The sequence below is a fragment of the Notolabrus celidotus genome, chromosome 4 (assembly GCF_009762535.1).
Source record: "Notolabrus celidotus isolate fNotCel1 chromosome 4, fNotCel1.pri, whole genome shotgun sequence".
Taxonomy (NCBI): domain Eukaryota; kingdom Metazoa; phylum Chordata; class Actinopteri; order Labriformes; family Labridae; genus Notolabrus; species Notolabrus celidotus.
This window is the reverse complement of record NC_048275.1, coordinates 25,993,267-26,009,057: the sequence shown is the minus strand read 5'-3', so window position 1 is coordinate 26,009,057 and position 15,791 is coordinate 25,993,267. Positions and strand designations below refer to the sequence as shown.

The 15,791-nt window shown below is 38.9% G+C and overlaps 1 protein-coding gene across 1 annotated transcript; it reads right to left on the bottom strand.

The window, feature by feature from the left end:
* Positions 1–190: 190 nt before the first annotated feature.
* LOC117811840 (solute carrier family 22 member 7-like) lies at positions 191–4,268 on the bottom strand. Its single transcript, XM_034682316.1, is given in 10 exon segments — positions 191–422; positions 569–678; positions 1,720–1,799; positions 2,091–2,258; positions 2,489–2,623; positions 2,626–2,642; positions 2,997–3,100; positions 3,344–3,756; positions 3,876–3,980; positions 4,096–4,268. Coding segments are annotated over 10 exon segments (1,404 nt in total). The 5' UTR covers positions 4,136–4,268.
* Between the last annotated feature and the right edge of the window lie 11,523 nt (positions 4,269–15,791).

The window sequence follows — 15,791 nt, the reverse complement described above, 5'->3', positions numbered from 1 at the left end:
GAGTTATGTAACTGGTATTCAGTTTTTAAGCCTAACTTGTCCTTTTTCACTGTGGTAGAAAAGTAATGCTTTATAATTTTCTCAAATGCAAATACTTTTCCAATAGTTTTGAATAGTATCATACACAAAATACCTCAGAAATTGATTGTATTGGTTAAGGACATAAGTATAAAATGGTTTTGAAAAAACGTCAAATGGCATTCCTACTTTTTGGCAGAAAGATATTGATGGCAATGCAGATTCCTGTCAGCAATAGCGTTCCAGCTTGGCATTTCCTCCTCCCAATTATGTTGAGAAACCAATAGATCATCAGCTTTGCGGGGACTTCTATGGCAGCATAGATGAAGTGTGTGAGGTACATGTTTAAACCAAATCCGCTGATGTTGAGGCTAATTCCGTAGTACGTTAAGGCAACTCCAAACCTGCGGGTCGCAAAACAAAAAAATGTTGTCCTTTTATGTGTTTTGTTGCCAGAATCTTGCCCACCTTCATCTATATCTATGAATTTAGTATAACTTTAATCAAGAGACATTATTTGAATTATCTTTATATTTATTATGATACCCACCACACAATTCCTGCCTTTAGGGACAGCACTCGCATCTTCGGGGTTTTGAATAGGTCAAGGTAAGTGTAGCTTTTTCCCTGATTATCCTGTATTTCTATATTGGATAGTGCCTGTGCAGAGGCAGAAAACAATGTTAAAGGAGTTGTTCATGCTTTGTACATTTTATCCCCAAACATATCTTATTAATTAGTCCATAGTGGTTATGATGAGATTTAGCCCTATTACAAACGTGTATTCTGACTCAAAGTAAAGTTAACGTCTGAGTGAAGGCCAAGGTGATTCTGAAACGTTTGAAGTGTTTAAACTTTGACTAACTGGATGTGTTTTAACTCTTTAACAGTGATTAAAAACAAGAAGAAGAAGAGTGCAGGTAAGAGTGAAGAGCTGCGACAACGCTGAAATTATCTGAACAGGTAAACATGGAGGCTGCATCAGGAGCTGTAATTCATAAGTGACAAAATCCAAAGTGTCTAAAGTCATTATGAGAATTCAACAGTATGATTGATCAAATGCAAAAGGTGTCATCTAATGCAAGACTAGTATAGTGGACATTTCACTAAAAGTTATACACAATTTTGGTGTTTGAGACCATGAAAGCCAGAAAGTATCCCTTTGAGTCAAGGCCACCTATTTGGCAATTCATACTGAGAGGTAGTGTCTGTTGCAGAGTATCCTTTGACTTTTTTTTAATGCAGGTCTATTTTAGTTCAATGTTGTGGCAAACATTAAAAGGTCTGTGTGCCTGGGTTTAGATAAAAACAATTAAAAGGATGGATTTAAGAATAAAGTATTACTGGATCACCTTTACTTCCTGAAGTCATCCAAAGCAGACCATATCTACCAGTACGTCTTTAGTTTACAGAACTTTGTCCCCCTGCACCTCAGCTCCACCCCCAACATAGTCATTTCGAAGCTACAAACTTGACTTGTCTAACACACCACTGTAGCAAGAATGTGCATTGCTGCTAATGACTAATGATATGTCATCATTTACAATACATATCACTTTAGAATCTATTTTTTTCAATAGGACTAAAAAAGTTGTTACAGCACTTGTTGACTTTCCATTGTGCAGTACTGGCAGACTAGCAGTACATACTAACACATCCAACCCCTCAGGCCTAATTGGTTTACCATCAGGCTCAACTTACTTCCAGTTTTATTTCTGATGACCAGTTTTGGTCTTTTGTTGAATGTAGCACATTTGTCAAGGTAAACTGGGCACTCTCCACTTACCGTTGGCTAGTTAACCAACGGGCAGGACTCAGGAATCCACCTGTAATTCAAATTTGAAATAAGTGACAATTTGTGGACACATGATTTAGGACATTACCATTAGAAAAAGAAAAAAAAAACCTATCAAGTTATCTTATAGCCAAACCTATTTCCTCATTGCAGTATGGGCAGGATACTGCAATGCTGTTCTTGGAAATAACAGTGTCAAGCAAGAACTTTGGTAAAACTTCTGCACAGGCTAGACTAGCCCTGTACACTAGCCACTGAGTGAATGTTTTTTACTTACCACAAGTTATCACCGCAAACCCCAGAGGGGCAGTAACAGTCATGATTAGTGACGCCAGTCAGTCACCAGGAAAGCAAAACCCAGCCAGAAGCATGTTTCCTACAGACCAGGCCAGACTGCCCATAACACCGATTAATGACCTGTGACCCGTGTCCACCCACTCAATGGCTGCAATACAAGAAAGAGGGCAAATGAGTTCATAATAGTAATGAATATAATTAATTTTGATTTGACTTTTAGTTTTAATCAACCTCTGTGATCAAATTAGAAAGGCTTTTAAAAAATCTAAGAAGCAACTCCAAACTACAATAACTTTTTAAAAGATTTACGGTACATTTATGGTGTAAAGAGAGGATCTGTGAACATAACACTTGATGTCGAAAATCAGGGTAGCTTACTGAGAACTGCAGAGTTGATGCTGATTCCTGTCAGTCCAAACCCAGTAAGAAACCTCAGCACAGCAAACAGAATGTAGGAGTTTGCAAACGCGCTGGAGAAGCCGAACACGATTGCCATGATGTACGAGGCCAAAGAGTGCTTTTCCTCCCATATCTGGAGATAAGAGTGGGGAGTATATTCAAGCAAAAAGTGTAGATGGAAATTCAGGGTTAAACTTTGTCTGATGTTTTTGTTCCTTTTTATTTTCAGGTATTGCATTATTAGAAGAAAGCAGGAAAGTTAACACAAAAATGTCAAATTGAAATTAAAAGTCCCAGTACTTCTGTCCACCATCACTGGTATCATTCGCAAATATTCAAAGTGAATACAACAAAACTGTTTATTTTCTAACAAATGGCCATTAAAATAGGATACTGTGTGTATAAAGAATACAAATAGAATTGACATTTAAATAGAAGTCTTCATTTTTACTCCTTTGCTAAATAGTGACAAGTTTTATGCACTTACTTATCACACAGGTATCCAAAAGCAATGGCACCCATCATCACTCCAAAGAAGAAGATAGTGCTTGTGGTTTTTGTCAGGCTTTTTCTATCACAGACCAGGTCCCACTGATAGAGCATTTCACAGAAAAAGAACACTTTGATTAACCATTCATGTATCACTTTCCTTTAATGGAATGGCTCTGATGTGCTTAATTGAATTAACACTGCAAATCAACTACACACTGCTTCAAGTGAGAAATTACTTATTTTCATCAAATTGAATACAAAACCTAACCCTAATTAAAGAGAGAATATCTGAAAGATGCATGGATGATGAATATTTTTGAAATACAACTTCAGAGTTTGTACCTCTGTTGCCAGGGTGGAGGTGAAGGTGGAGTTGTAATAAACCCATCCATTCTGACAATTAACTGTTGGCAGATAAGAACTGTCAGATGTGTTGTCTGTGAGCTGAAGCTGAGGCTCTGCGAACATCTCACAGGATTTTAGGCCTCCATCTTCTTTTGCAGGAATACTGACAGTCAATCTCTGCTCCCATGTTAAATTTTCCAACATTCCTCCATGGGCGCTGATGTCACAGTGGTGAGGAGTCTCTGCTGCAATGAAGATGTTCAACAAGAAGTGACAGGGTAGGACTATTCGAGGGGTCCAGAGCAGGAAGAGGAGGACTATTTGGAAAGGCCCAAAGCCGTTGACTTCCTCCAAGATATTCTCGAACTTCATCTTCACTGGCCTTATGGCTCCTACAAGTAAAACGGAATCTTAAGCAGACAAAAGAAAAACATGAATTGATAGTTTGTTCCACTTAAAAGTACAATTAAAAAATGACAAAAATGGTATTGAAAAAATGCACTAGTTTTTGGCTCCTGGAATTATGTACCTCTGCACTGCAGGCACTGATCTCTGCAGGGTCTCCTTTCACAATATGGCAAGCAGCTTTGAATTTTACACCACAGCCACCTGATCATTAACATCCACACATCACCTTTGAACACCAAATGTTTAGAAATAGATTACCAATTAAACATGTTTAACACCCACATCAGCAGCAATGTAGGAGAAAAAAATTGTCCATAGATAACATAAAAGAAAAAACTTACGTAATCTTTGGACATATTGTTTCGAGACTTTGTCTACCATTTAAAAAAAAAAACTCCCAGTGTCATTGAGTTCATTTCATCTCATATTTCCAGACAGGTGGGGAAGGAGGGTGAATACCAAACAACTCTGGGATGTTATTTGATGATGAAATTACAAAAAATTAAAAACTGAAATTACAAAATTCAAGTGCCTTCAAAGTTTTTGACTGGCCAAACAAATATGTTGTTAGTAAATTATTGTGCATGCATTCATTTGAAGAAGTTTTCATGGACAAAAACCGTAACCATGATGTGACCTATGATGCCGAAAATGCAGATACAGCACTCTGCCATTGGAAAACTTGGACTGGAGTGATGATTTTGAAATGTGTTGCTTAGCCAAGGCTTAACTGAGGGATGCACATTTTTCAACAAAATCTGAGTAATGTTAGTCCATTGATAATGGTGAGATGTCCTGATCAAGAAATCTGATATAGACAAATGGGATTATCATGAGTTTGTTCAGTGGATTTGCCATCAAGGAGGCAGGTACGCCAAAATTATCTGTCATTGTGTTGTTTGAATACTAACTAATAGCAAGCTAATTGCTTGCTAATTGTTTTATTTGTTATAATTGTTCTGTTATATTTCTCAGACACACTGCTTTAGCTTGCTTTCTGTTTTACCAATCTTAGAATATTTGCATGTCAACTCAAGTTCAACCATAATTGTGCCATGAGTGCTGTGCTGACACATATTCTTGCAGCTGGATGAGTGTTTGGTTGTATGTGAGTGGATGTTTATTGCTGGTGATCATGATAACATTACCAAGGCAGACTGCATTACGAAAAACCAGGAAGAATATAATCATAGTGGGGTAACTGCACTGATGATTTTGCATTGTATGGTTGTACACCACTGTATTGTATTGTATTGGTTTTTGTCTGAATTTTGTAGTTTTGTTGCAAATTTGACACCAATTTTTATCTAAAGCAGAACATAATTGAACTAACATTGTCAGATAATAAAATAGATGTCACAAATTATCTTACGACGTCCTAACTCAATTTGGACCAAATGTGTAGTTACTGCACTTTGCCTTTGTAGGGCAGTACAAAGATGTTATGTAAGTGTTAGCATGCTACTGGTTGTATTTGTCAATAAATACATGTCTCAATTTAAAGCTAGGGTTGGTAGTCTCGGGAAACCAGTATGAATTTGAATGTAGCTTTTCCTCATGACTCCGTCTAACCCCTCCCCTCCTCCCTCGGAGCTCCTCCAAAACGACGCCCCCCCCCCCCCGCTCACATGCACGAGCGCCGCTGATTCTCGACCATATGATCGTGACTGATTCAAAACCGGTCCTCACCAAAACATTATCATAGTGAAAGTTAAAAACACAAACAAACATGGCTGCTGTTAGTACTCACAACTATCATGCTAGCATTATACAGTTGTACCGGTGACACGATATCAGGAGAAAAGTTATAACACATATAATACTGTAACAGCTCTACTGTTTGTTAAACGTGTTCAGTGTAGATGTTCTTAATTCCTACAGTGTTGACGGTCAGTGAAGGCATCAGGAGAGGTGTAGAGTGTGCGAGTGGGAGAGCGGAGAGGAGAAGTTTTTCATTCATTCAAACATTGATTGTTGTTTTGTTGGTTGGCGTGATCACGGCCGACAGTGACCGGTTATTAAAACTCAACGTGTTCACGAATCGGCTCGTCATCCCAACAGCGTCCGGACGGATGCTACAATAAATATATATTTTCTGTGGGACTTACTGAACGTCATTAATTATTCTGCTTGTTGGTGAGAGCTTTTTAGACTCTGATCCGGACTACAGTCCTGAGCAAAGCACCTCATCAGGTCAGAGGGGACAGGCCCGAGGACGAGCGAGAGGGGCAGTCAATAGAGTCAGGGGAAGTAGAGGCAGGAGACGGGGACTCAGAGGAGTGCACGCCGGGGAAATGTACGCGCAGGAGGAGGGCAGAACGGCTGGACGGGATTTGATTGGTTTTAAATTTGGGGAGCCAAAAAACAGTGATTGGTTGGTGTTTTCCCAGGTTTACTCCGGCTGTAGATAGCAGCTTTTTTTCACTCTTTTTTAGGAACACATCATGTAATGATTGCCATCTGGACATAAAGATCATTTTAACCAGTATGACAAAAAGTGTATCTAAATCTGATTACCAATCCCAGCTTTAAGGTCTGTATGTCCCATAGAACATTCCTGTGTCACAATTATTCAGCAGTTACATAACAGAGGAAGAGGAAGATAAATAATAAACCTATGTCTGTATTGCTGTGTCTCTACCAGAAGTGGCATCTATGTTTATTTGCTATCCACTAAAGATGTCCATTCCTCTCAATATGCAGTGTTTTTCTGTTTATTAATAGTGAATAATCACTGATCCTCCCTCAAGCCCATCCCATCCAAAGGCTTATTTTTGTCTTTTTTTTCTGATCTAGCCAAACTGGCCTCAAAAGGGTCCAATAGCGAGAAGGACTGAGAAATTATTGCATAAGCTCTTTGTTTTCATGCTTCCTCGATCAGAACAATTGCTGAAAACACAATTCTGATCTGGAGAGGCTTGATCTGGCCAAGAACTGCATTTCTGGTTGAACTCCCACAGAAAAACAAAGATGTATAAAAGACCTGGGACAATTAGACTATTCAATATACTGTATATGATGTAAGGTCATTGTGTCACTGTTTCGCAGAATGGTCGAAGTAGTCTGGCTCCAGATTAGTTCACTTCACTGATCCAGATCACTAACTCATGGAGACACAATCAAATCAGCCCGAGTTATGTCGGGAGTCAATGTTGCGTAAATAAACTGAGTGGACACTCAAGGTATTTTGTCTCACTGACATAAATTGGATCCAAAATGGGTTCCCTCTCTGATCATAATAAGGGGACTTAGTGGCAGGTATGTTTGTAAATTCACAGTGATTGTTGTGTATGTCTTTGACCTTTCATATGAGAAGATGGATATTCTGGTCAATGGTAGTCCTAAAGGGCAAGGGTCACAAAGGAATTAATGTAACTCCAAAGTGGATTGAAAAAAGGTAAAGAAATTAGCTATTCAGATTAAAATAGTTTTTGTACCAGGTTATAAACATGTTTATTTTTGCTGCAAGGATGGGCATTTTTTAATGGATGTTTATGTGGCTTCCGGTGCTTCTGCAGCCAGCCTCAAGTGGACTCTCAAGGAACTGCATTTTTTAGCACTAGGTAGAGGTGTCAAGACTCTAAGTGCTAAGTGCTTCACGAAAAAAGCAAAAGAGGCAATAAAAGCAAGAACAGGAATAGCCTTGAAGATAAAAGTCATAATCAAAAAATAAAACAATAAAATAAAGATAAGATCACTGAATAAAGCTTTTGTGTAAAGGTATGTCTTGAGTAGTGACATTAAATAAGGGATAGACTCTGTAAGTCTGATCTCCTCTAGGTTATTCTAAAGTCGGGGGTAATCTGACTGCATAAGCCCTGTCACTTTGTTTTTATGTCTAAACTTCAGAATGACAAGCACAGCACTATCAGAGGATCTAAGAATGAAAAATTATCCTAAAAATAACATGCAGCCAAAGTAGGAACACTAAAATTGGGATCATAGATGTGGCGATATTTGTTGGCTTCAGATAAAAGGCAAGCTGAAGTATTTGGGACCGTCTGAAGGTGGTGGATTGTGAGTTGCAGTAGTTGAGGCAGGAGGACATAAAAGCATGGGAGACTTTTCAAGGACTTTGACTGACATAATAGACTTGGCATTTCGCTACATTTAGGCTGATAAAATAGGACTGGAAGGGATTTTTCATCTGCAGCTCAAAACATAAATTTTGATCAAAGATTACATCAAGGTTTTTGGGAGAGGGCCAAATGTAATTTGACAATTATTGTAGTTTTTCCACGATTTGAGATCTTTCCTATGGCGGACACATTTACTTCACAGTTACTTCAGATTTTGTGTCATTAAGTTGAAGGGAGTTGTATAACATGATTTTATTGATGGCTAAATTTGCCATTGATGACGCTAAAACAGCCATTGACACTGCAAAACGACTAGAACTGAACTAGTTTAAGGCCACATACCACATCACTGAGTCCTGCCCACTTCTCCGATAACTGTGGAGACACTGTGGAGACACCTTTAAGAACCTGAGCTTACAGAAAGGAAGAAGGAGACTCAACAGGCTAAAATAGAAAGAGGAGATAACATGAGGAGGTATTTTACCAAGGTACCTGGTGGTGCAGGTTCGTAAACTATGAGCCCTTGCCAGGATTTCATGGAGCTACTACTGTCACGAGTGGGATTAGGTGACAACGGTATTTCAGGAGCTTTTCTCAGAGTTCCCTACTCTACTTCACACTGCTGTTTTACAGACTCTTCAATTTTTTATACGTCAAATTGTAAAATCAGAAAAGCCGAATTGCCTTATGTCTAGAAGGTCTTTTTTTTTTTAGTTATATTTTTTTGCTTTTACTCCTTTATTGACAGAGGAGAGGAAAGTGGATAGCATAGGAAACTGGGAGAGAGAGTTGGGAATGACATGCGGGAAAGGGAATCAAAGCCGGGCTGCCAGCTATATGGCACACAACTTAACCATTAGGCTAAATCCACACCCTTGAAGTTAAGTTTTCCGTTCTCTTTTTGCACAATGACACAATCCCTGGTCGACACGATATATTTGCCGTATCATAATACACTGTGTTAGCTGTTCAAGGTTAGGACTGAGCTGAAATAATAAATGCTACATACATTACTGTAAGCTGGAAAAGGTTTGTTGTATGTTGCTTAAAAATAGATCAAACTGAGATGCAAAAATATATCAATTCACATAGATCAGTGTATAAGACAAAATGGCAAACCCAAGTAGCTGATCAGTTTGCTGCAGGCGAAGGGACATCTGAGATTATTGCAAAAACAAATGGGCTTTATGAAAGAGATGAAGATGCATGAAAAATGTACAAGCTGTATTTGAGTTAATAATGCAAGAGCAAGCAGGGACAGGTGTCACACAAGTATACAAGTTAAAACTTGATACTTGGGTGATCAGTTAAACAAAAATTAATACCATCCATACAATTGACCTTGAAACCATATGATATGACCAGATTAAAAGTGTGGCCCTTGACACACTGTATGTAGGACCAGTGAAGTTAATAGACTCTAAAGGGTTAAGGAAATTCTTCTGCGAGTGCATTGCCAGGACAATATGACTATCAAAATCAATAATACAGACTCTGTCATATTTAGGTAAAAGCACTGAGAAATCAGAAATGGGGGCGGTAGACAAAACTAAATAAAAAGGGCAATGCCTATTGCCACAAAAAAAATAGTTTTCAGCTTTAATTAACTATCATCCACACTATAGCGTGAAAAACTGGATATCACATATGTCCCCGGAAGACCACAAGTTTGTCTGAGTTTTTGGACAATTTTGCATAGATTGATGCTAAGACGCACAGTATTGCTAATACTGTGGCACTTATCCCTCTTTCACAGCAAGAGAGGTAAAGAGCGCCTCCCTCTACAGATGATCACTAGTATCTGATTTAACTGGAAGCTCCTTTTCCAGTTCCATTTCAAGTTGTCCAGTCTGCCAGTTCAGCCTACTTGTTCTGTTGCCAGAACAACAGCTCAGGCAACCAACACATGTATGGAGCTGCTGCAACAATTATTGCAGTAAAGCAAAATTACATTTTAGCTAAATAACTTCATGACTTTTCTCTGGAGAGTAAAGTATGTACAGCCAAAAAAGACCTTACCTCAGACATGTTGAAGGGGAAATGCAAAGGAATCTTGAATAGCCATTCCCTAGACTTGTATTGCATAATGGCTTAGTCTGCAGAAAAGCTTACACGGCACTTGGAAAGCCAGTTGTGTATAAAGTGTTAATTCCTACTTTGGTAATCACAGAGACTTTGGACATTCTTCATGACAATCCCTTTCCTGGTGACAAAAGTGCTGACTGCACATTTAAGAAAGCCCTATATGTTCGGCAAAGCATAAGGACTGATAAGAGTTGTGATAAGAGTTGTTCAAACAAAGCTTTGGAAAGCCTGTATCACAACACTAAGCTCCCCTGTAGTAATAACTGTGGGTGCAGTGTTGTGTCATTATGCTAGGTGGTTTTAAAAAGGATATTCTTTATAGATCAGTCAAAGAAAAAAAGGGAGGGTGGCATTATAAGTGTGGGTGGCAGCACACTGCTCAGCCATTAGATGGAGCCATAGAGAATATCTACTAATAATAATAACGACTCAGGTATGGCACTTTAATCATCAACAACCCTTACTGCACTGCTGAACATGTCATGTGTTCTAAAACTCTGCTATGTTATGACAATGTTAAAGATTTTGATACATCTATTTTATAAGTTGTTTGAAAATATGTACTTTTTATTTTTGTCAAGTTCTTCTCTGTTTAGACACTTACTATCAAACTATGAAAAGTGAGATTCAGAGAGATGATTTGATTTCAGAGGGCTAAACAGCTTGCACTCAAACATTTTTAAATGAAAGGAAGCTGATCACCAACACCAAAATCTACTTGAAGAAAAAATATTTGTACAGCAGTTTCAAATTACTGTGGCTGTGTGTGCATACTGTTGGAGAGTGTGTACTTCATTAGTGAACAGAGAAACGAGTGTAATCAACTTGAAGGTGATGTATTTAAGAAGACAGATCAGCCATAACATTATGACCACCCGGTCTCATATTGTGTCGGCCTCCCTCCTTAGGTCAGGGCTACAGTCCTAACCTGATGAGACATGGGCTCTACTATACCCCTGAAGGTGTGCTGTGGTACCAAGATACTGTATTAGCAGCAGATCCTTTAATTCTACCACAAAGAGTAGACAAACTAAGGAAATGGCCTAAACAAACTGTAATCTGCAAAAACTCTCCTGAGAGATCAATCCTCTTTTTAATTATCCTTTTACCACCATCCATCCCTCCACAATACATACACAAACATACACACTCTCTCACAACAACACTCTTCAAACAAAACCCAGAGAAAACAACTGAAGGTGTTGTCTTCTCTGTTGCACACACCTAACTGAGGGAAAGGAGCTCCTTTTGTTGAGCAGCCAGGCTGGTGAGCTCAAGCTTGGTGCAATGAGGGCAGGGACTCTCCATGAAGGGCTCCATGGAGGTCACCAACTACCTCCATCTGTAACAGCACCCATATATGTTTTAGATCATATAATCCCTCCTCTTACTCTCTTTGACTTCTTTTAATATCACAGACAGAATAGATATATTCATGATCAGTTAGTTTCCCCGTTTGTTCTCGTTTTCTTCATGAAGAGAATTAAAGTCTGACAGTGAAGTTTGTCTGTTAGTTAAAACACTTGTTATATTTCCTGTCAGGTTAATAAAGTTTCATATAAGGCTGATCATTAATGAGCACGGGGGTTGAAAAGAGTTGCATCATTTATATTTCCCCGTAACTGAATACATAATTTAAGAGGCATCTTACTGGTAAATCGAGCCGTAATGCTTCAGGACAGAAAAAAACAGAGAGCAGATTCTCTTCTTCTGCAGGTGTTTGTTAAACAGGTAAAGCACAGAGACAGAGCTCTGTTACTGTTTATATTTATCAGAGTTATTACAGTCAACATGTGTGCTGATACAAACAGCTGTTAAAGCTGTCATCACAAACTGACGTCACTTCCTGTGACGCAACGGAGGAAAGGACGTCTCATTTCTCTTAATACAAATATCCTCGTTTCCTCTCTCCCCTCTTTTCATTTCCTTGCATCTCTGGTGGGAGGGGCAACAATGCGAGTAAACGACGAAAGGATGGAAGTTGAGAGCTTTGAGAAGCACCCAAGGACTCCACTGGATTGGACTTGGTTATACAGCACATCCCACAGATGTTCAATTGAGTTGGGACATGGAGAATTTTGGGGCAGAGTCTATTCCTTTAAGGGAAAGTTTCTATTTTTGAAGATGGGGTTGTATGAGCTATGTGTCAAAAGTTTGGACACAGTGAAGCAAAGTAAAGCAGTGACATATTTCCAAATAGAGCTTACAATCACACCAGGAATGGTGCTTTGGTTGGTGTTTGTTAAAATTATCTAGATTATGTGGTAGAGCCGACCTCGTCTGTAACGTTTGACATACTGTTGCTTCCATTTTGGTTATTCTGGCGGTTTCTCAACAAAGGGACCGAGTTGACCAGCATCCCCTGTGGTTAATACTTGTTGACAAGTACCTCATGCAACCACATAAAAAACCTGAACTATCCCTTTAAAACTAGTTGCCTTGATCCTGTCGGATCAAACAAGCCAGCTTTTATCCCCTAAGTATACCAATGAGCCTTGTCCACTTACAGCCTTGTCACCAGTTTGCTGTTTTTTGCTCCTTGGGCCACTTTTGACAGGTACTGATCTCTACAGACCAGTTACACCCCCACAAGAGCTGCAGCTTTGGACATGTTCTGACCCAGTCGTCCAGCCCTTGTCAAGTCGCTCACAGCCAACTGCCCATTTTGTCCTGCTTCCAAAACATCAACTACAAGGACAAAATGTTCTTTTGCTGCCTAACATTTCCAGCCCACTGGCAGGTGCCATTGTAAACAGATAATCAGTGTTATTCACTTTGTCTGTCCATGGTCCAAGTGTAAAGGCTGATCCATGAAAGGCTGATCCATGAAAGGCTGATCCATGTAGCGGCTCCCTGTTTTGTACAACGTTCCTGCATTCAGCCATTTATTAAAGGTGTCCAGATTAGTGAGACTGTCGATGCATATTTTTCAGATAACTGAGGATTTAAGACATATGTACAAATGTAAACCAATCAGGATAATGCGGAATGGGATGTAACCTACACATTGTTTGCAGTTTAAAAGTCAAACAAACAATCCCATTGTGGGTTCCTCCCGTTTTACCACCATAATTTCCTGCCTCCCCACCTTAAAGAAACAAAAGCTGGAATAAAGTAGAGTGAGCCGAGTGTGTTGACCTATGCCGCTGCCTGAATGTCTCACATGCTCCTTTTGTTTTGGCAATAAGGTTTATGTTCCTGTCTTCCTGCAGAGGAAGGAAGAAGCACAAAAAATGTCATAAGGTTTTTGGATTGTGGCTTGCAAACAGGCCTAAGGACTTGATGGTACTAAACTGTAAACGACCACACTCTTTGCAAGTATTTTTCCATAATTCCCTACAGACCTCAGGATGTGTTTTCACCAAACTATAAACAACCACAGTCCTTGCCAGTGTTTCCCATATTTGCCATCATATGGGGGATCCGGTTTTACCAGAAATGAGTAAGTGCCTTGTGTAGGCCTTCCTGGAATTGAACAATAACCACTGCATAATTGGATATCAAAATTTTTCTGACAAGTTTTTTTTTCCACATGTAAGTCATCCTCTATTCAAGCTGTTTCCACAGTTTAATTATGTGGAATTGAATGACCTTTGGGGCCTATAGACCTACAGGTCTAGAGTTTATTACAAATTTGTAATTTATATTCAAAAGACATGATCACAATCTATAGCAAGGATCTTAAAGGAACTTTAAATTTGGCTTTTAATTATATAAAATTTGAGAGGTTCCAAAAATCCCTAAAATGGGTCCGGGCAAAAGTATACAATTTATGTGTTAACAGAAGCTAATTTCTCACTTACTTGGACCTAATTAAGATAGTTTATACAAAACAAAGAAAAACACAATTTTCACAGATGGGCTGTTACAGGATGCGCTTCAGTGAGTTATTTTGAAACTGCTAAGTGGTCTTGAAATGAAAACTGCACTGGCTGAAGAATAGCATAGAAAATAGACACGATAGCATAGACATGAAAATGCACACCTGAAAACCTGTACAGACTTCCAAGTGCCAACTTCCATATTCTAGTAAACACTTGCTTTGTGTCGTAAGACCACCATGTGTTAAAATGCATAAATGGTGTTCAAAGAAATGTGACAAAGCCAGCTCGTCAAAAGTGGAAAGTTATCAAGTGTAATTATGTTGGGGAATAGTTGGGGAGCATGCAACACTTTATAATGGTTCGTAATGTCTCGAGTTCCATTTTAATTAACTTTTGCTTCTTCACATGTCAGGTTTAGATTTTTTGTTTTGGATTTTAAGAAGCTGAAAAATCCTAGATCTCCAAAATGTTTTCTCTCCAGGATCTTTGAAAATCTACCCTGTTTTAACCAAGCAACATTTCTGCATCTCTACATTTTTTTTGAGTACCAATTACTAAGTTATATCAACATGCATATTACATGAGACTGTAACCCTGCAACTAATCGGAAATTGGACGATGGTGGTTGCAGCATTTTTACCAGAAGGTGGCAGTATTATGCAATACTACAATGTACATGTGTGTTCCACAGGGCTTTGTACTGGTGCCTTTTGTTTTTTGGCACATTTATATTTAACTGTTTCTGTGACGTAATCTGATTCATTTGAATTATATACAATTAACAAATATAATATTATTAATTCTTAAATATGGAAACAATACAAAATAGTTTCAAAATAACTACAACATCAGAACTCTAAACTTCCCTGGGTATCTGGAGTAACTGTCGATTGTTTGAGTTTCCCTGTTGAAGATGTACATTATAAAGAACCTTTGTAAACTATATCAGTGTGTAGAAATCTTTTGCTTTTGTACTGAAATTTTTGTTGTATAAATCGATGGGGGTTTTCAAATTGACTACTTTTCATTCATATTGTCTTGATATATTTTACCATAACAGGTTTGATTGAAATGGTTATGTATGTACTGGTCAGTAATCTTGTCAGGTTGCAGGGGAGCAGGATTAAATTGCGGACTGGGACCCCCTTCTGAAAGTTATCCCAAAGGAATAACCACTAATATCGCAAGTTATGAAAAGGGAAAAGGAAAAAAGACAACAATGAGAAAGAAACGACCAAAACAAAACTGGGGCAAGGCCAACTAAACCACCACTTTTGAGCAGCTGACCAGGAAGAAAACTCTCAAGGAGAGGACACTGGGAGAACTCTTTTAGGAAACACTAAGACCGCCCAAGGGGCTATAAGGGTGAACAAAAAATGCTTGGGTGAAAAACAAGCCTAGCGACAACCAGTTACGGTACTATAGAAACTAGAAACTGCTTTCAAACCCACAGAAAAAATATGTTACTGCAGTTTATACAGAGACAGACTTTGATGGTTCATAATCAGAAGGCACCTCTCATTATCTCTGAAGGTGAGATAATGAGTCAGCACAGAGCACTGAAACGCACAGGTATATATAAGCTACTCACACCTGGTCTCAATCAGGACCAATCAGCCATACACACACACACACACACACACACACACACACACGCACGCACGCACGCACGCACGCGCGCGCGCGCACGCACGCACGCACGCACACACACACACACACACACACACACACACACACACACACACACACACACACACACACACACACACACACACACACACACACACACACACACACCTGACTCTGCTCTGGGATGATTACCCCACCAAACTCAAAAAGGGGCCAGAGTGAGTGCTCCACACAAATCTGAAATTAAAACATTAAATTGTGTATAAAAGTGTTTTTATATAACTAATAGCTATATGTTTTGTAAAGTAAAATGAAATATATTTGTTTTGTTGTTTACCTCTACCACTGCTATCATATCTTGATTCTTCTAAACAATCAAATGAGCTACAATAACCCACACACGGCACGGATAAAGGAGAA